Source organism: Macadamia integrifolia, chromosome 12, assembly GCF_013358625.1.
Source record: "Macadamia integrifolia cultivar HAES 741 chromosome 12, SCU_Mint_v3, whole genome shotgun sequence".
In the NCBI taxonomy this organism is placed as follows: domain Eukaryota; kingdom Viridiplantae; phylum Streptophyta; class Magnoliopsida; order Proteales; family Proteaceae; genus Macadamia; species Macadamia integrifolia.
In genome coordinates, this window is record NC_056568.1 from 20,311,681 (window position 1) to 20,333,467 (window position 21,787).

Sequence of the window (21,787 nt, forward strand, 5' to 3'; positions counted from 1 at the left end):
CCCAGCATGCCACGTTTCAGTCCAATATTGCACATACACTTCCAAGTAGTTTTAACCAATAATACGTAATTTAAGTAGGAAATTATGCATTAGTCCCACACTAAACAATATCCTATGTTATCCTGAAGGGCATGCATAAAATTATAGTCAAGACCGCAATGTCATGCTAAAAGTTTATAAAGGAACCATTCCCAATAATCCATCCCTCAGTTATGTGCACCAACTCCCACATTTTCTTGGTCCCTAACCAAATAAAAGAGGAGGAAGAAGCTTTCAATAAGCCATCCTCAAATAAGTATCTCGCCCTCATATGTATACCAAAAAAGAAGGATAAGATTTGATTTCCAAACAAAGTTTACACAAAAGGGCCTTATTCACACCCCGTAAATACCTAATACCTAGACCACCTTCCTCTTTAGGCATGTAAACAGAGTCCCACTTCACTGTCACCCCTTTAGACAGCATCAGATCATTGGATTAGATAACATTCCTCATCCAAACATCCATCGATTGTAACTGAGAAAATATAATATGATCTTTGGATTCCTTCTTTACCTACTTTTACCCTTCCATCATCCACTATTTGTCACCCCTCCTATATGATGGTTAGCTAGTGAGTTAATAATTAACAGCTCTTGGAATATAAATCTACTATCTCTCATCGTTCCTTCCTGGATTGCTAGGCTGATTCAAAACATCTAGATTAATTCCTCTAGACACAATGTAAGGGAATTAATTCCCTTGTTTCTCATTGTTTAAAAGGATATGAAATTATATTCCAAACAACCATCAATTGCGAGTCTTGATATGGTAGATTCACCACCTCTACCATTCTCTATTTCTGATCTGGTTGCTTTGTTTCCAACTTGGGATTACCCAATTTTGTTTCTTCATGGGCAATATGAACCCTCTGAAGGGCTAGGTGGTTGGGTTTCCCATATTGTCTATAATAAGTCTTTTGTTTGGGGATGTATTAACTGTGATGTGATTGGGAATTTGCAAGAAGCACAAGCAGAAGCCTCTGCATTTACTACAAGGAGCCTTAGGAGTAGGGGTTTATTCAGACCAATGTATAGACAGATGTTGGTGACTGGTTTGTTGATGATTGTGGATCATTGGCCGGGCCCGGGGAACTATTTGATATATTACTTTTTATGTTTTTAAGGTTTTACAATAATTTATTCATGTAATTATTATTAGGATGCAATATATCCACTAATACGAATATTCCGACCTAGTGGTCAAATAGTCATAATTGTCTCTCGACATTCTCGGGATAAGGCTACATAGTTCTCACCTCCTGACCTCAGCACATGCAAGAGCCTCGAACACCAAGTTTGCTCTTTTTTAATGCCCTTTAATCCAATTAACTTTTATATATGGCTAATAAGGCTGTGGATTTAAGGTTTGAAGGTCCTTTTAACTCTAGATTTACTTCAAAATACTTTTCTATAATGTTATTTGTTTTTTGCTCATCAAAAAAAAAACAGCCTTATAGAGTGTTTTTTGACCTTTTTTGGCAAGTGGAGGAGCCTTCTTTACAAAGTAAAGTCTGCTCCGGTCTGGTCGGGTTCACTATTTTGTCCCAAAGCTTCAGTCCCACAAAATTAGCTCACACCACCAAACTCCTTTACGTTAGCATAAAGGCTAAAACCAGTAGACCACCAGAGGCTTTATCTTTTCTGTAATGTCTTTTCGTTTGATTGGCCTACTAGCAAGGAAAGTACCAAATTGGCAGGCAATGCACCTCACGTGTCCAGTCTTAATTAGAACCTTCAAATCTCCAGGAATCTGCCCCTCTAAGTCAGTTGGATGACCCACCTGAGGCCGCACCACCTGCCAGTCTACTACCTTATCCCACCCACCCTAAACAACAGTTGCGGATTCTGGAGCTGGCAGTGAGGTACACCACCTGCCAGTCTATTACCTTATCCACCCACCCCAAACAACAGTGCGGATTCTGGAGCTGGCAGTGAGGTACAGTAAATATTCAACGGTTGAGAACACCTGGACACGTACCGAAGGGATTTTTAACCGCCCGATGTTCATTACTGTGCAGACGATTTTCACACATTTCTCACCACTCACAAGCCTCTTGAAAATGAACTTTTCTTCTCAATTTTAAACTTTAAAAGGAAGAGTTTCATAGATATCCGAAGTTACAGATGGGTAGTTAATGGACAAGAATCAACAGTCATTTACAAAGACACTAACCAATCCCCTCCCCAAACAAAGTCAAAACCAAAACCACCAACCCCTAACCCAAAACAAGGAAGAAAATTGACACAGGTCTCTCTCTCTCTCTCTCTCTCTCTCTCTAACACACACAAGACACATTGATGATTAAAGATGCTCCGGTTCCCTGCTTGACACAGAAGGAAAGCTCTCAAAACATAGATGGGCTCCTCTTCCTTACTTAGCCCATCCACTTCTTAAAGACTCAAACCTAACCTACATTCCAACAAGATAGTTATAACAAGTTAGAATAATCACACTTCCTTACAATTTGTACAGGATACTCCCCACATCTTCACCTCATTCTTCCCTACGCCGCTGCTACTGCCAATGCCATTGGGGTGCCTATGGTTGCTGCTGCTGCTTCATATGGTGAAATTACAGGCTCAGGCTCAGGCTCAGGCTCAGGCTCAATTGGGGTGCCTGCAGTTGTTGCTGTTGCTGTTGCTGCTGCTGCCTCATGTGGTGAAGTTACAGGTTCAGTCTCAGTCTCAGGCTCGGTGTCAGTCTCAGGTTCTGTCTGTAGAAACTCAGTGTAGTGAAATTCAATCTGAAGTCGATGATGAAGAGGTGTTGATGCCATAAATCCCTTCTTGATATCCACTTGCAATTCCCTTAGAGGAATGGCAGCCAAGAAGTTCTTGATGTATTCCTTGCATGACTCCTTCCCACTGCACACAACCTCCTCTCCTTCACTGTTGTTTGATTCCTCCGGCTTTAAAACTAAAGGCCCAGCAGCTGGATCCTCCATGAGGTTGCTCTGCTGCACCTGCCCATTTGCAGATTCGGCTGCTGTTGTTGCCTTCTGCTGATCCCCAGCAGGTTTTTCCTCCGACTGTGCCTCCTTGGGCATTCTGTGGATTTTAGTGTCTTTGTCGAATTTCAGAATATATGCCTGGTGGCACCCCTCATAGAGCCTTTCACCTAATGTGTCAATGATGTAGTAAGCCTCTGCTTCAACTTTAAGGACAAAAAAGTGGTCATTCCAGCTGACAATGTACACCTGGGGATCACCATTGCTGGGGCAATTTGATGCAGCATGGGTGATCTCATCCCAAATGTTGTCAAAAGACATAGCACCATGTAGGAAGTCAAAACCACCATCTTCCATGCCATCCGGATGGAAGAACCCAATAAAAGACTTCTGAGGGGCAACAGCTATAGGCCGCATCTTGGCCTGGAGGACTGTCTCAAGATCGAAGTGCTTGTCAGGAAACCGCTCCCTATAGCTCTCATTCTCACAGAGGTTTCTCCACTCTAATGAACCTTCTCTGATCAGGCTGTCAAACTGGGATTTAATAGGCATATCATCTCGGTTATTCTGGAACCAGTCAGCGATAACAGCAACCAGGGCGGTGCATGCGCTTTCTCCTGCAGCCCGTTCACTTCTTTGATCAATTGAAGCATAGAAAACTTGACTCTGGAGCTTCATGTGTCCATCACGGCTTATTACTTCCTTGTGCTCCCAGCTCCCCACTGCAAAATTATCATCCCCAAATTCGGACACTGACGACCTATTTGCAGTTGAATCCTCATCTGCCTTAGACCACTGTCAAGAAGGATGCCATATTTGTTTTTAGAACATCATAATTTGACAAGAATAGTTTAATGGAGGAAGCATATCATTTTGCTAAATATCAAGTGACAGAACAAGAAAGAAACACACACAAGATCATCCACAATAGATTGCAGAAGGAAACCGCACACAAGAAAATTGCAATTAATGTCATAGATGTCAATTTTTCTAACTTCATGACATGTTGAGATCATTATTTCTTTCTTTTCAATGAATAAGATGACTAAACAATTCCATGGTTCAACTGACTTCTTGGACTTTAGCAAAAGCAGTCCCAATAATGGGTTTAGTTATTCCTGAAAAAAAAAATATGCTGATTTCAGATGGCACCTTGAACCTACTCAAGCCAGTGATTTCACAGTAAGATCACCAAATGCTTAATAGAACAGAGTTTGTTACGGTTAATGCATAATCAGGAAACCAATCAAATTCCATTTTTCAAGACTGCATACAGTGTCCTCAATTAGCTGGGAATTAACCCCTAGGGAAAAAAATTTGAGAAAAACGTGTGAGCAAGGTGGATTCTTACCCCTCGATTGGACTCATCTGAGGAGCTGAGCTGACGACGATCAAAATCAATGTCATCCCCACCTTCTTCCGCATAGGCTTTCTTCAAAAGTGGTTCACCCTTTGATTTAGGAGATCTGAAGCTCAGTTTCCTTTTCCTCCAAGGCAAGATGCTCCTCTTTGAACTCTGCAGTACAGATTGCGGTGAGACTGATGCCTTTGACTCCATATTCAAGGACCCCACATCAGATTTGCGATTGCTGTAGTAAATCCAGTCCCCATTCTCTCCATTGATTCTCATCTCAGAGTAAAATGATCCTCCAACACAGTTTGCATAGGCCAACGTACCATAACTGAATGATTTCCTGAAACTAGAATCTACCTTCTCATCCTCCACTTCTCTATCACCGTAATCATCCAGTGAGTCAGTGTCAAAAGGGTATGTGCAGTCACCATCCTCGCTTCTTGGTGAGCATCTGCCCTCACTACCCTCTTCCTCATGGCACGCCTTCTTAGCTCTTCTAGTAGACACATATTCAGTAAGTATTTTTACTCTTCGCAGACCTGCTTTAATGGCAGAAACTTCATCTTTCTCCGTTGAGACGATTTCTCCAGGTGGGGGTGACAGTGGAACAGGAACAATTGATCTCTGCATTATCGCACCAGGTTCTTGGGTGACTCTTAATTCCAATAAACTAAGAGACATCTGCAACAAGGATAAAGGTCAAGGTCAATAAAATTAAATCCTAAGAAGAGGAAATCTGGACACCGTAGATTAACAAAACAAAAAATTAAAAAGGCAACTGGAGAGGATATGTTTAGATACTCATGGAAAGTTGGAAACACCAACCATAGCACATTACAATTAATAATGTACATCAAAGCATGCAAGAGGATACTTACACAGATAACAGGATGAAGCTCGGCACCACCAACAGGCTGAATGAGAGGGACATTAATTGCAAGCTCCTCTTCAGCTGCAGAAGCAAATTCTGCAAGGTTTAACGTTGCTGTTCCAATAACAGAGACCTTATTCTTTAGCCCTTGTTTCAAGCCCTGATCAGGGAAAAAATTAGAATAAGTCCACATGCTTAAAAAGTTAACTGATGGGTACTTCTAATCATGCATACAGAAAATACAATGCTAAGAAGCTAGAATAAGTCCACATACATACAGAAAGTTAACTGCTGCATGCAAATACAAAGCAAATGCCCAACAATCCTTAGAAAATTATCATTTAATTTTCAAAATTAAAGAAATATAAAAACAACTAAGACGGGAAAAAGAATGAAAACATGATCAAAGCCCAGAAATAAAAAGGTCAATATATCAACTCCAGAAGAAACCAATAAAAAATTCTCAAAGTATTGAACAACAGCGGCTTTCAAGGAATGAAATGGAGAAGCATTAGAAAATGGTAAGACAAAAAGAAGGAAATAACAGTTAGACATGTAATCTAACATGTAGTCTGATGGGTAACATCCAGAACTATCTGCTATCATATATGACTTTAAAACTGGCCACGACCTCGATCAAACAATGCCCCATATCAGAAATGGATTATATCCCACTTTGAAAAGACCTCTTTTGGGCACTACAAGCAATAGGAGGGGGAGGGATTATGACCCTTTATCACTCCCAACCACATCTGCTCGGCCGAGCAGAATTTTTGCTTAATTATAAACACAAATGAAAGTGAAACCCCGAACATTTTTCTCTACACTTTGTGATGATTTAGTTGATGGTTAATCCTCAAAAGGGAGAGAACACAACAAAATTTAGGATTTGATCGATCCTGTTCTCCATCAATCATCAAGTTGCTACAGAACAAGAAGTAGCAGAGAACATCAGTAAATTTCGGTCATATGTGAGCTCAAAATAGGATGAAATACCAAATTCCCTTACACCCCCCCCCAAAAAAAAAAAAAAAAATCTCTTATGTCCCAAAAGTGCAGAAACCCTGATAGTCAACTCACAGCACAAACCCGCTCCCCTGTTGAATAAACTTTGAACAACAATCAACAAGACAAAACTAGATAATCAACCTAAACACATGACCAACTGCAACTGAATTCTAATAGTCTATTCGGTACTTATAAATAAACAAAGATGTTTCCGTTCCTCCCCCTCGTTTTGTTGGTGGGTTCTCCCTCCCCATTCATATACACCCAACAGGAAAAACTTCCATAGCAGTGACGTCAAAAGCTTCAAAGAATTCTTTTTTCCAAAATATCCCAACAGAAAACTGAAAGATGATTTTACCCTTACCAATTTACCATACAAAATCGACCATTTCGAAAGTCGTCGCAGATGACACTATCCATATTTCCATCAAGAAAGACGAAAATCCGGAAGAAAAAAACTAAAGAATAAGAAAAATAGAAGAAAGAGATTCTCCTCCTGTGATCCTGTTCCTTGCTTGTGAGAAATTAAGATCAACAACCCGTTATTTCCACACCGTGGGGTGGGGGGTTATAAAACAGTAAACTTGGCAGACCAAAAACAGGGAGGAAGGAGATATAAAAACCAAAGAAGAACAGTAGCACTTTCATTGAAAACCCAGCAGAAGATAAAATCACTTACCAACATTAAAAGAACAAACAATTCATCAAACAGAAACCTTCATTGTCCCAGAAAATTATTAAATCTTCGGAGACTCAAAAAAGAGAGGGGAAAAAAAAACAAAAAACCAGAAACTCACATTGAGGACGGTGAATGAGATCTCCCACGGCTGAAAAGCGTTGTCTTTGTAAGCAGTAAGGCTACAAACCGAAAGAAACTCCTCGTTCCAACAAACAACACCATCACTCTGCACATCCTCCTCTTTAGTAAAGTTCCTCTTCACTGACCTCCTCAACGAACTCAAAGCGTTCTTCGAACCTTTCCACCTGATCTCCACCACTAATCTTGGAACCTCCGCCGTCGAATTCTCTCCTTCCGCCGGAACCACAGGAGGATTCAACCCTTCAAGCCTTCGAAGAACCAGCCTAACCTCAAATTTCTTCGATAATAGAGGCGGCCATGGACGCCATTTCATCATCTTAACCACCATTCCCCCTCCGATTCAGATAACAAAAACCCAAAAAAGGAGATTTCTCAGAGGAAAAGAAAAAAGAAACCCTACAAACCCACGAACTGGAATGAGATTCAAAATCCCACAAAATTTCCAGAAGAAGAAGCAGACTAGACTGTCAGAGACGTAAGGACATGAACAATTTAGATCAAAGCAAAATCGCCCAAAGTCCTCGGCAAAAAAAAAATAAGGGCTCTACCTCCTTCAGGTCTTCGGAAAAAGATTCCGAAACAAAAAAACAAGACTCTCTGAAGAATCAAACCATGATATAATACTTTCCCGTAGATTATATATAGAATTTCTCTCTCCCTCTCCGTCTCCGAGGTTCTCTGCGATGATGAGCTCTCTCTCTCTCTCTAGTCTTGGTTTTCTGGTTCTGGCTACTACCTCAGTCTTGGAGGTGAGAGAAACAAACCTGTCAATATGCCGTTATATAGAATAAAGAAACTGAATAAATTAATAATTTCCAAATTATTAATGGAGGAGGGAGTGACTCCAGAGTCTGAGAAGAGAGAGAGAGAGAGAGTAGAGAGAGGGGGTGTTGGGGACCGTGAAGAGTGTGGGACCCACCAATAACAACCAATTCTGGCTTTACACTTTGTTTCACAGGAGAACATCTATTAATTTGCTTTTCACCGACTGTGGTGGTAGTGTGTTTTTCACTGTTCAGCCTGTGGATTACTGGGGACTGTCGAGTTAAAATTTAGGCCGTTTGATAACGTTTCAAAAACATTGTTTATGCCGTTTTTGTGCGGTTAAAATGGAATAAAAATTGTTTGATAAGACTATTTTATTTCATTTATTTTCAGAAATTAAAATTAAAATTTCTATCTATTTATAGTTCTAGAAATGTCTCAATGAAACAAGTTTGCATTTCTGAAAATGATTACCATCAGTGAGACAAGTTTTCAACTTGTCTCGCGTTCGGAAGAACTCATCGTAGAATGAACTCAACCTCGCCAACACCACCACTTGCGATGCTTCTGTCTCCTTTGTTGTCGCCCTCGTTGGATTTCTGGGAGAAGCCGATGAGAGACACATACTGCTGAGAATTGTTCTGGAAATACAATACCTTGTTACCTTGAGGGTTGATGTGAGCGTTGAGCTTATCTTGGATGTGCTTACAAGCCGTGAGGTAAGCGGTGTCCTCATTCCGGTCCTTCCAGACGGAGCGCCACCTACTGAGGACAGGCCGAGGGATAGCACGGCGTATCTCTTTGGGCGTAGCAAGGCCACGGTCAAGAATGCACTGGACCATTAGAGCATGGGAATCACGGTTAAAGGTGTAGAACTGAGAGGAGATATGGGGTTCAGGGTTGATGTAGACCGGTGCACGCTGGTGTATGCCAAGGGGGACTGTACCAGGAGCAGCAGATGAGGCGGAAGTAGTGGTGGAGAGGTGATGGGTGTCTTTGGCATCGGAGGACCTAAGGCTTGGGGAGTCACCGTGTTTGTCTTCGTCTTCTTCTTCATCGTCGTCGTCTCTGAAAACCACAATTTCGGACATAGAAGGGAGAGAGAAGGGCTCTTGTGTCTGGGTTTGAGGTGGTAGAGGTGGTGGAGGTTGTAATTTCTCTGGCTGGTCCATGATTTGGTTGTAGTAGTGGTGGTGTTGGAGGAGGTTCTAGCCTCAGTCGTCTTGTTGGGTCAGAGGTCGCCATTTAAACCCCCATTAGCTAAAATTGCTTCACCGAAACAGAGCAGATTATCAAACACCTTCCTTTCTGTTTCTATTTCTAGAAATGGCAATTTCTGTTTCTGCCGTTTTTTAAAACAGAAATGGCAGAAACGTTATCAAACGGGCCCTTAGTTTTTAACTTTTAACCTTCAATCTTTTTTAACACACTCTCTCTCTCTCGCTTTCTTGCCTATATGGAATTTCCGATGCGGTTGAGGGGCAATGGTTTCAGACTTTCGGGTGTGGGTTTAGTCATTTCAGTTTCTTTAAACTTCAAAATCTACATGACACGGCACTGTAGTGAAAGGGGAAGATCCATTGACTTTTTTTGTTTCTCACCCCAAGTTAAGGTTTTCAGGGATAGGAAAAATTTGAGAATGAATCCTCTGCACGTATATTCATCTGGATGTACGTGTGAAAATTCAACACGTCTCTTTTGGGAGAGGGATAGGTATGCTAGCGTAGTACCTAGGAATTAGGAATGCTAACGTTTGTTGACCCTTAGATGAAACACAATCGATCTCATTTGTTCATATCTGTTCTCCTACCTAAGTTGCCCACAACTGCCGCTCTATAGGTTCCCCTTCTTCTCCCTCACCTTCCCCGTCTCCGACTCCCACGGTTCCTCTTCTTCTCCCTCTCATTCTCCGGCTCCAACTCCAACTCCCACTCCCACTCCTCTTCTCCCTCTCCCTCTCCCTCCGAACTCCTACTCTGGTTCCTCTTCTTCTCCCTCTCCTTCTCCGTCTTTGACTCCAATTTAACAACAAGGCAGTAGCTTTTCATCTGATGTCAAATAATCATCACAGCTGAAACGAGATTATAAAAAAACCCACAATCCAAATAAGCAAATCCCAAAAAAAAAAAAAAAAAACAGCAACAACAACCTCAATATGTGGCTAGGGGGGATCGATGTAGGTCAGATTCTTGAGGAAAATATGAGATCCAGGATGACACACCAGCGACGATGAGGCGAACCGAAGCAAAGAAAATGTAGAAGTGCAGAGAAAGATAATAGAGACCTTAGAAACAACCCTAAAAAATTAGGCTTTAAATCAAAACACAGTGATTGCAAGTCTGCTACATAATACTCCGACAAGATCATGACGAATTCGGCCAAATTCTGGCAAAAAATCCTTATTTTTGATGATCGAAGAGATTATAGAGTGAGATTTAAACTCACTAAAGGACAAAGAAGCATGTCAAAAAGCCCTAACAGAGATGGTGGAAGTTTTCTCTCTACGCCAACTGAAAGTTTCCAAAAGAATTTTCAAAAGAAAGTACAAAAAGATAATAGAAGCCTTAATGCCGCCATGAAATGCAGGGGAATTGAAGAGAAGATTGAAAATCTTGAACTGAAAGCCAAATCTGCTTTCTCATGGAATGCTTTCTAAATCATTATTTATTCATCTAATCAATCTTTGTATGCTCTTCTATTCCTCATAAACCTAAGCATCTCTAGTTGATCACCATGGATTCCGTTGTTAAACAAGAAATCTTCGAAACTGGTGAACTTCTAGCGGAGAGATGCTCGGGAAACTTATCTAAACCTGTCTCCGTTATTATACCGATTCCCTCTGATGAATGTTTGCCAGAAATAGTAAGGGAGAAGAAGAGTGACGTAGAGTGTCGGAGCTGGGTAGGTTATGTAAGACAACAAGTATTCAACGGTATTGATATAATCTATCTAATCCAATGGTCTATATTCGCTAACATACTTGATACCTGGGTATCTTGCTAGCATTCCTGTCCTTATATTTATATATATATATATATATATATTCTTTTGCATGTACATCCAATTGATTGAATGTGTAGAAGATCCAATTTTTTACATTCTGAAAAGGAAATATATCTACCAAGTGGCATAAATCCATTTGCACTCAAACTTTATGGAAATGATGTTGCCTTTATAATCTAGAGGAAAATTCATTTGAGACGAAAACTGGCCCATGGTAATTGTGTCATGTGGACTTATTATGGGACGATTTTGATTGTTAGATAAATAACACATGATTTGAGTTAACCATGTTTCAAAATATAGAAATTGATTTAATCAAATATTTTCTTGTGTCAAGCGTGCATCCCTATGTATGTCTATGGATACCAATATTATTCTGACCATTACTTTCCACTTTTAGCGACTTTTTATTTTTTGTACGAAGTTTTCTGTTAAAGAGTGATGCCTCTGTCTATGGGCGCAAGGGTTGCTCTTAGACAGAAAACACTTTGCCCTATATTTTTATCACAATACAAATTTTGTTTGAATTGAAATTTTACATGTAAATAAGATATCTTATTAGGATCTATCCATCTATAAATACAAAGAAAAAGTTTAGTTCCAAGGATTTACCTTTGACAATGAAATTAGGTTTATCTTTAACCAAAATGTATCATCAATTAGTAGACATCTCATGAACATAAGCTGATTAGTTGAACAAAAATTAATTAGGATTAAATGATTAATTTGAACAATTCAACACGACTTGAATTTCAATTAAATTTTGATTGTTTATTTGCTTCAGCCACGTCATTACGTGTTCCCACGTTTTAATCCAACCCATTCTTACAACCCCAAAAAAATAAAAAATAAAATTAAAAAAATTAGATATTTAAAGCTTTTCCATAGGTTACATTTAGAGATTGTTTGGATTTGATTTGTCATTTTGCAAGAGTCAATGTTCAAACACTAACTAAAAGAGAAAACGAGGGGTTGAAGAAACGCGTTCAGACTTCAGACTTCATATATTTTAATTCAATTTAATAGGTTCATAGACTAGTTTTTTAATAATATTTTAGTTTTTAGTTGGTCCCCCTCATAGGCAAGCTTTTTTAAACAAGAAGTGAAAAAGATATCTTAATTGATAAATCTTAACTTCTCCCATTAGGTCTTTTGGAAAGAAAGTAAAAAGCCTGAGTATAGAAGCATCATTGTTGTACACAAGGTCGTGGTAGTAGCAAAGTGTTGGGGGTGCAATGTATAAACCCATATTCTATTTTTTTTAATTATAAAAAATAAATAAAATATAATTAGTTGTTTAATTTATAAATCTTGTATTTTTTTCCAGGAGAGGGGATGTGTTCTTTATCTGGGAGTATGGTTTATACTTGTGTAAGACCTAATCAGTGTCTCCTTTTAGGTTTCTATCTATGAAGGGTTAAGAAGATCATTTTGCAAGAAGGAGAGAAACAGACACAAGGGTGCAAGCATAAGACCTACGCTCTTGGGCAAGAATTTTATTATTTTTTCTTCTTTTTTCAAAAGTATGTAGGCTGGGTCATGTTACAATTCAAACGCACAATAATAATGTCAAAGACCACTTGTGTGCCAACATCTATTGTTCAATGTAACAAAATTTGTCGTCTACCCAAAAAAAAAAAAATCACATTAGTTTTATATTCAAATTGGCATAACCAAATGGCAGAATAATGTCATGAATATATATTATTTAAGGAGTTTTTAAGGGAAAGATGGATCTCTTAATTTTATCTGTTTTCAATCTGAAAACTCTCTCCTCAATACTAATTGATCAGATTGATCAAATCATCAAATATTTCATATGATATGAATAATTGATGGTGAGAGAATGCTCCATCACACTATTAGAATAAATATTTTTTGGGAATATAGCTTTTACAGGGGAGAGTGACTCTTGCACCCAGATACATGGGGCAAAATGATTGCCCCACCCCAATGAAATGGAAAATAACGTCGTAGTTGTATACTTTCTTGTGCACCTTAACTGGCCCCATGCAAGCGCATGAGTCACACTCTTTGTTTACTTCTTGTGTGAATAGAGGAACAATACTAGTGGCCTTGTTTGTTTGATAAAGAAAAATGGAAAAAATAAAAAGGGGTAAGAAACTTATACTTATTTCCCACAAACTATCACATATATGAATTTTGAACAAAATGGATAAGAAACTTATCAGACATTGTCATTTAATACAATAATTATTGTTCGTTGACGGAGCAGTTAGCTCTAATATTGAGATGAACCCATTAAAACTTACATATTTCATTTTTTTCCCCCTTCTCTTTCATTTATAACACCAAAAGTGGTCGATGTTGGTGGAACCCTCACCTCTATAGCTTGGTAGTTGGAAGAATTTCTTGCTCTAGTTATGGCAATGCTTAAGCCATAAGCACTAGCCAGTGGATGCTCTCAGATCTCAAAAAGACTCATGCCCACAAGGGTTAGTTGCTTCTGACGCACCATACACCCCCTAATTGAAGAATGAAGAATGAAGACCATTTTTTCAATATTGTTGACTTTTCAACGGCCAGATCGACTGGCTGGTGGGCCCATTTCCATCCATTAAAGATGATAAACTTGAGCTTAAGGTGACAGTAATACATAAGAATGCTTTGAAAATGAAAAATGGGTTGGGTTATTAGAGAGAGAGAGAGAGAGAGAGAATGGATAAAAAGATTCTCTAGTGTTTTCACGGTTTGTGAAATTTTTATTTCAATAAGGTTGGCCAATCTTTCACTGTTAAAAGATTTCCTACTTTTTTTTATCATTTCCATGCAACTCATTTAGTCTAATTTCAATCCATGTTGACTCTTTTAAATTATTATTTCACTCTTAATTCGTTACATTTGTGTGTGTGTGTGTGATGGACATCGGAATGCAAGGTTATCATTACTTACTTTATAGGATCTTCATCCTCTTTAATTCTTAATTCGTTACATTTGTATATTTTCAAAATCCAACGTGACCTTAACAAGTGAGATTGAAGCATGATCCCATATCTGCCTTGATTCATGGGATACGTGGCACTTATTATGAAAGGTCAATCGTAACAATGGTACGAATCCCATGTAGACGGTTCTTGTCATGTGGGAAAATCTTTGCAAGTAGGGCTAGGGCTATCATCTCATTTCTTATATTTTATTTTCTGTCACCTTTAAATTGCCTCCATTCAATCTAAAATTCTTTTTTGTCCTTGCTATGCTCTAGAATGTTAAGACAAAGAGGATTAGGGCAAATTAGCATCTTTAGTTTCTTAAAGGTGAAAAGAGAAATATGAAGGTAGTGAGGGAAATATAATCATTTTGATGGGTCTACATTGGATGAATTAAATTCGAGTGTATGAGCAACTTGTGCATGAGAAAGTTAATAACTTGAAGTGGCGCATAAATATGTAGGAAAATTAACTTGATCAAAGAATTTTTAATAATGAAAAATAAACCTGATCTTATTCTAATATAGAGTTAACTTAGTGGGACAATAATTTTCTTTTTTCTTTTTGTGGCCTTTTTTTTTGGGGGGTGGGGGTGGGGGAGGCTATCAAGCAATATTTTCAAAGTTATTTAATTTTAATTTCATGGATCATCATACCAATGTTATACAAATTATTTCAGATTCCTTAACAGCATTGTATAAATTGGATCTATTACATATTTGAACATTAAATCATTAGATGTAATACTTGGGGGAGGGGGGAAACAAAGAAAAGGGGGGCTAAAATAGAAATTAAAATGAATTATTTAACACGCATCGACATCTTTGATAATTATTGTTACGTGTAGAATATTTTTCTTCTCTTAGAAGTTCTTCTAAATACATCTACCATGATAGACATCAGCTTGAACTTTCAAGTACAATAATGCATCCACCATGATGTAGAAACAATTCTACAAAAAAGAAAAACCATGATGCAGAAACATTTTTTAAGCAATCAGATTTATGTGTGGATAATCAAAATCTATGTGCAAGTTTTAGGTCCACATTCTAAAATCTTAGGCCCGTTTGATTTTGTTTCTGCTAATTCTGTGTTTAGAAACAGCAAAAACAAGTTTTTCCGTTTCTGTGTTAACAAATGATTTTTGGAATTGCAAAAAGGTGTTTGATTTTTTTGTTTTCCGAAACATTTTCAACAGTGTAATCAAGTTTAAGACATGAGTGAACGCACGATGTTGTAGGTATGCAGCTCACAAATGAAGGCACAATGTTAAAGTTGCAGGTATGCTTCGTGGGGATGAGCTTCAGAAGGATGAAAGCAAGTCCAACATTGTGAGCTTTGCACAGCTTGGTTGCAGTTGCCGCTACTAGAATGCGAGAAGTTTCAACAATGGCTTTGGATTAGGGTAGGTCGAGTGAAGTATCAGGTTTTTCACAGTTTTTGTCACTCCCATTTGTTTCAGAATACACAAAAATATGTCTGACTTGTTTCTAGACAGAGAAATAAACAATTTTTGGGGTGTTTTTCTATTTCTAAGTACAAAAAATGGAAAAACGTGTTTCTGAAAACAAAATCAAACAGGCCCTTAGACTCAACCCTAAACCTAAAAAACATAGAAATCACAAAAATTTTATCTTAACGTTAGCCCACCCTTCCTCCTTAAAATAGAACATGGCAACTTGCCAAAGGAATTTTTTTTTTCTTTTCTTTTTGGGGTCGTAGAATGCCAAAGTATTTTCAATTGATAGTGCGAACATTGGTTTCAAAAGAAAGGACAAGTATTTTCATTAAAAAAAAAAAAGTTAGAATACTAGTCTCTAAAATATTTTGAGAGAAGAAATGAAGGAGAAAAGTCTATTTATTTCTTTCACTTCAAATAAAAGTAAACCTATATCGACTCCTACTTCTCTTTAATTAATCATTCATTAAGCTTAAAAAAGGAACCACCTTGGCATAAGCATGTCGCATACATCACTACTTAGGTAATTTTGCATAACAACTGTTAACTTTACTTATTTGTAAGGATCACATACTCCACCCCACATTTTACTATGGATGCCACCAAAGTTTATACAATGTTCATAAGAAAATGAGCTAGATTTTTCCCTTTCAACATTAGAAAATAGCTAAATAAAAGAAGATTAGAACATTATTTACTAAAATGGAATAGTTAATGTATAAATTTTCACTTTATAATTATGATATTAATTAGAAATTAAGTTTGTTGAATTCTAACCCCCTCCAAGTCTCAAAAGAAAAGGTCAATTAAGTTAAAAATAAAGACCATATAATGGTCTTTCAAGCTCTTCTTAAAGGTAGATCATCTTTGAGACTTTTTAAAAATATTTTTTAAATACAAATGTTCATGCAAAATAATCCTCAACCATGAAGCATCGTTTTTGTTTTTTCGGTTTGCAATCTATATCCACTAATAGAAACAAGGAAGAGAGCATGCCGCTAGCTTTCCTAGAGCTATTAGATTAATCAATGGGGGCTGGGATGGGAGGGACATGGGCCAGGGTTATTTTCAAATGGGAGGAAGAGAGAGAGTGATACTGGTTGGGCACCCTAGCACCATACTCAGCTTTTCCCTATAAACAAATAACACCTATAAAACATGTTTAAAAACTGATATAATCACTCGTCACTATATCAAAAAGTGGGACATGATTCACGGTAATCATTAATTTTTTTAATCAATATTGTCATAGCCATGAATTTGAAGGCAAGATTTCTGCCACTTGTTTATATCAAAATTGTTCATACAAAAGTCTTCTTTCTAGATAATTAGTTATCTAAGACAACATGAACACATCTCTCATTCAAACTTTCTTTTTCATTTTCTTTGATATCACACCTCAATTAATGGGAGGAGAAACGTGCTCCTAATCCGAATGATGATATAAATAGACTTCTCAATACATCATCATCTAAAATTATTTGTGTCTCGTAAATTTTCTCTTATAAGATATGAATATATGTCAAATTAGTTTAGGGAAAAAGAACGCCAACTCCTACATCATTGCAAAGTCAATGAGGAGACGCACAGAAGCATCAATAAAAGGTGCAGTTATTGTATTCACATGGGTGATGCGCCATTTTGCCCCCTTTTTGTGCATAGGTGTAAAAATTACACAATTAGGAAATGTTGTTTTACCTTTAATTTATTTAATTAAACACTAATTTATTGATTTATGATTTAGCTAGCTGGTCAGTGGACAGACTCAAACATGAAGAACATCTAATGGTTTGATTTTATTTTTTAAGATATATTTCTAATGGTTTGAACACTAGTTCACATTCTAGGGGTATGTGTCCAATGGTTTCATTAATAAGGAAACACATTATAATGAGTTGGCAGCTCAACTCTTAGTGTCTATAGTCACCTTGGTTTTAGCTAAGTGAGATATTAAGGTGGGCAGATTGATTGTTTACTTTGTAGGAGATTATGTAAGATTGTTTTCTCATTTTAGGGTTGTAGTTGCAAGTTTCAACAATCAAACAACTGGCTCTTTGGTCAGACATAGTATCACTAAGGGGGACTTTGTTTTGTCATTTGGAGAAATATTTCCCAGTTAAGATTCTTCAAACTGCCCGGACCCACATATTTCTAAATGCCAACTATACAGCCACTTGAAAATTTCATACCATGGATGATATTCATATGTCATTGGATTAGATTTTTTCATATTGAAGTAAAAAACTTTGCTACCACTAATTAATTAATTATTATTATTATTTTATTTTAAAGAGATCATACTAACTTGTTTTAGGGGTGATAGATTTGATATTTTGTACTTTTCCTACTACATGGATCTAAAGTAAAAAAATTTGTTACCAAAAAAAAAAAAAATTAAAGTAAAATTCTCTCTCTCTCTCTCTCTCTCTCTCTCTCTCTCTCTTTTATAGAAATAATCTCTTTAACAGGCACCAAGATATGCAACTGAGACCCCTCCCCTCTCCCCCTCCATTTTTTTGATACCTAGATTTCTAGGTCTTTTTCTCACATGTGAAAATTTAGAGTAATCTGAATTTTGAATTTGATATTTGAGAAAATAAGAAATTAAAAAATTTTGGAATTATCAAGAGTACATAAGACTACATGGACAGTCACAGGGATATGGCATCAGATAGAGGGTAAACGATTGAATTTGAAGCTAAAATTTGTCAAATGACTTACTCAAACCATTCCCTAGATATCCAATGGTGAATTTTGTATATCACTCTTCTGCATGGTTAAACTAGAGGGCATAATTAGTGAGGTTTCCCACTTTTGGGTTTACATCTAACTATTAGATGAGTATTTATATTCAAAAGAATATGAGATAATCTATAAATTTTTACAAGTGATCGATACACTAACCCCTTATATTAGCATCATACACACCTAAAGAGGAAAAGAAGTTTTGATAGCATCAACACATATTTAAGCGTCAGATTATTAAATGAAGAGAGGGAAAAGATAACCTCCAAGAGGGCATTTACACTAGGCATGCATGCGCCAACGTGTTTGTCTACTAGATCTCTTCATGGAAGAAACATTGCCCTATTTGGTGAGAGATTCTTTAGTGAGGCTGTCCATTCCCTAGTGTTGCGTTTGGTTGTTTAGAAAGTGTGAGAAAATGTGTGAGAAGTTCTTGTTTTTCACCACCTTCTCATACTTTCTTGCTGATTGATTGTTTGAGAAAGTGTAGCTTGAATATAGCTTTTCTCACACGTTCCCTCTCTCTCTCTCTCCCAAATAAGCTTAATGATGTGAATTCTATGAGATAGGTAGTGTATGAAACCTTATAAAAAATAATGGGTTCCACTCATTTTCTAAGAACAATAGAATGCTTTTGGTTCCATTTTCCTTCTAATTATGTCTTTTCTTATCCCTTATTAACACTTGCTCATTAAATTGAAATTAATTTCAATTTCAATAGTGAAACAGGTCCTTAGTTATTTCACTATTTCCCATGAAATTGACCATAAGGCAAAAAAATCATACCAGACACCATAATTTCAGTATATGATCCCATTAAATTGAGATAAAAATAATACTAAGACAGCCCTTAGAAAATCTTTTTCCAAATCCAAAACATCAAAGTATCAAAGATTCCTATCCTATGTTGTTTAAGGAAGTTCCAACCTCAACAATTTAAAAAAGGTTAGTGAGAAAAACCACAATTTTACCCATTCAAGAAAGAGACTAGTTCTAAAGATTTTGTCTTTGGTAGAAGACTAGTTCTAAAGATTCGATTCAATAAAAGGACCAAGTTTTCCTGTGGCCACAGTGAACGAACATCAATTCACCGTGGTCCATCGACAACGTACATTAAGGAAAGATATATGGGGAGAGAGGGGAGTCACATCTGGGTCATCGCTTCCTTGACCGAACGGTGAAGAAAAACTGTCTATAAAGTAAAGAAAAGTAGGATAAACACAGAATGCACACTTTAGATATCTATAGACTAATTTGATTGTTTCAAGATAATTGGGGCTAAATAGTGTTTACTAACCAAAAGGGTTTCTTTTCGTCACGTTTTGCAAATTATAATCTATTAATACCTTAAGCAAGAAGAAAGTTTTCCTGATGGGAGTTGTCCCCAGGGGATCAATTTTTAGAACCTTTTCGTTTATTGGACAGTCCCAAAATTAGGATTTGGTCCCGTTTAGTAATGGGATGATTCTATTTTGATTCTTTAACAGTTATTGAAAGTCTCAAACAGGTTTTTTTTTATTTTTTATATTTCTGTAGAGAACTCTCAAACAGTTTAATATGTACAAATTATGATGTATACAAATGAAATTTTATAAACATGAAAATAATTGAATATATTTTCTTAAGTATAAAATAATAAAGCATCAAATTTTAAATATACAAACAATTGAATATATGTTCATAAGCATAAATGGTCAAACATTAATTTTTAAGTATTCAAACACTCAATTAAACACAAAATCTATATTTTCAAATCACCAATACCAAATCAATTCAAATAAACATCTTCCATATCCATATCTTCAAGTTAGCTTAACGGCTAAATTCTCATAAGCAATTTAGGTGTATTACATAGGTCATTATCAGTTTTGGTTCTAGATGGTTTCTTATTGAGCTTTCAATTCTTGATCCACTGGGAAATACGTCTTAAAATCGTCCCGTCTCATTTATTAATCGATCCTACAATCAGCTTCCAGAATCATTCTATTTGATAATGGGACATGTCAATTTCAGGATTTAGCAAAATGGTTCCTGATTTTGGACCCAAATTGACACCCTTAGTTTTCCTGCACCATTGGGTATAGAAAAATTAAAATCATCAATGGCTATCAATCTCTACCCTCCTTCCAGTATAAGGTTGATAATACATCTGTAATGTTCCCTGATACTCTCTAACGTCATCCAAAGGCCTCGATCAAGATATTTTTTGGCTCAAATAAAATGTATCTCTATTAAAGTAGTCAGTATAAATAAACTAGTGATACACATTATAGATTTTATTAAAAGAAGGAGACAAGAACCTTATTAGTCTAGCGTTCTCCATGCCAGATACAAATATTGGGTGCGGAAAGTAAGGATGTGAATTTGTAACCGAAACTATTTACTGAAATCGAACCGATCCATTTACACTGAAACCGCAAAACCGTTTAGTAAATGGTGAGGATATGGTTTCAAGTTCCAGACCGATTAACTAAACGGGTCGGGTCGGTTTAAACCGCGGAACCCGTTGGTTTCAAACCGAATTGAAACCGTTTAAACCGATCCGATTAATCCGTATAACAATTAAATAAAGAAGGGGCAGTAATCCATATAACAATTAACAATTAAATTAAGTGCTCATCCTGCTTTGGTGTGATTTATTGCAATTCAATTCAAGTTTAGGCTTTAGATCATGAACTTGTAATCTTTATATGTTACTATGCTATTATGTTATCATAGATGGGGTATTTTGGTTGAATCACCTATCATTTTAATATTTTATGCTATATAAGGCTGGATTTGGACGTTGTATGATATTAGTTCTAAATGTTTGAGAATGACCATGCAAAGAAATATCACTAAATTATCAAATTAAGACATACCATCGTTAATATGGAATCTCTTATTTGTGGTTGCCAATTTTTTTTTATAAGCTTATTGTCACACCCCGTTCACACTGAACCGGGCCAGTGATAGAGTTAACACCGGTTAACCCAAACCTGCCAGGATCATCAGATACTGTATTCCACCACAGCATACACACACTAGCATAAGTTCATCAGATCAGCAGAAGACTAAGTTTCACCTGTGAATAACTCCCATATACTTGATACCCAACTGGTGATACAATAATTATATACATTTGGGCCCGAAGGCATGATATATACACAAAAAGAATAAAATCCAAATATCAAGTATATACAGGAGACCATCAAAATCATCAGAGTACACAGATCGGCTCGGTATCAAGGCTGGAGCTCAGCTCGGCATCAAGGATTGTGCCTAGCTCGGCATCACATAGAAGAGCTCAGCTCGGCCTAAGAAGTGGAGCTCAGCACGGCCTCCAGGGTGGAGCTCAGCTCGGCCTCAGAACTACTGTCCCGCAACACAGCTCTCGCACAAGCAGTCAGCGCCGTGCTCTAACTCCTCAGGGGTCCACCAGTCCTCTTCAGGAAACTCGACTGTGGGACCCACCCCATGCTCCTCAGATGAATGACCTGTAAAATCATCTAAAAAGGGGTGTACACGTGGGATGAGCTCACTAGCTCAGTAAGTAAAGAGGTGGACCATACACAACAGTCCACACATCACAACACATCATATGCACTACATGCCATGTTATTCATTTTAAATCACATACACCTAATCAACATTACTAAGTCTTTGGTTTTAGTGCTACTACAACCACAGTGCGCGTATACTCCGGGTACGAGCCGCGAACTCCCTCCCGCGATACGCCCATAGGGCTGTTGGAGAAGGCCCACCGTGAGTACTCGGAAAAGTAAAGACAATGCCGTCCACCGGCTCTCAACAGAAATGTAAATAACTGAAATAAAAGTGCTGACT

General features: G+C 37.3%; 3 protein-coding genes across 3 annotated transcripts in view; 1 reads left to right on the plus strand and 2 right to left on the minus strand.

Moving 5' to 3' along the window:
- LOC122057813 (methyl-CpG-binding domain-containing protein 11-like) overlaps positions 1–2,418 on the minus strand; it is a 31,429-nt gene extending 29,011 nt beyond the window's left edge. The window contains exon 1 of the mRNA XM_042620105.1: positions 2,291–2,418. The gene's annotated coding sequence lies outside the window, so the exon portion shown is untranslated. The remainder of the gene's footprint in view (positions 1–2,290) is intronic.
- Positions 2,096–7,783, minus strand: LOC122057812. Its single transcript, XM_042620104.1, has 4 exons — positions 7,020–7,783; positions 5,222–5,374; positions 4,341–5,024; positions 2,096–3,784 (listed from the first exon to the last, which is right to left on the minus strand). The coding sequence occupies exons 1-4, from the start codon at positions 7,368–7,370 to the stop codon at positions 2,546–2,548; spliced, it is 2,427 nt and encodes an 808-aa protein (XP_042476038.1). The 5' UTR covers positions 7,371–7,783; the 3' UTR covers positions 2,096–2,545.
- A 2,757-nt stretch (positions 7,784–10,540) lies between these two features.
- Positions 10,541–21,787, plus strand: part of LOC122094782 — a 15,941-nt gene continuing 4,694 nt past the window's right edge. Inside the window, exon 1 of the mRNA XM_042665384.1 lies at positions 10,541–10,708. Within this exon, the coding sequence (XP_042521318.1) occupies positions 10,541–10,708 (168 nt within the window). The remainder of the gene's footprint in view (positions 10,709–21,787) is intronic.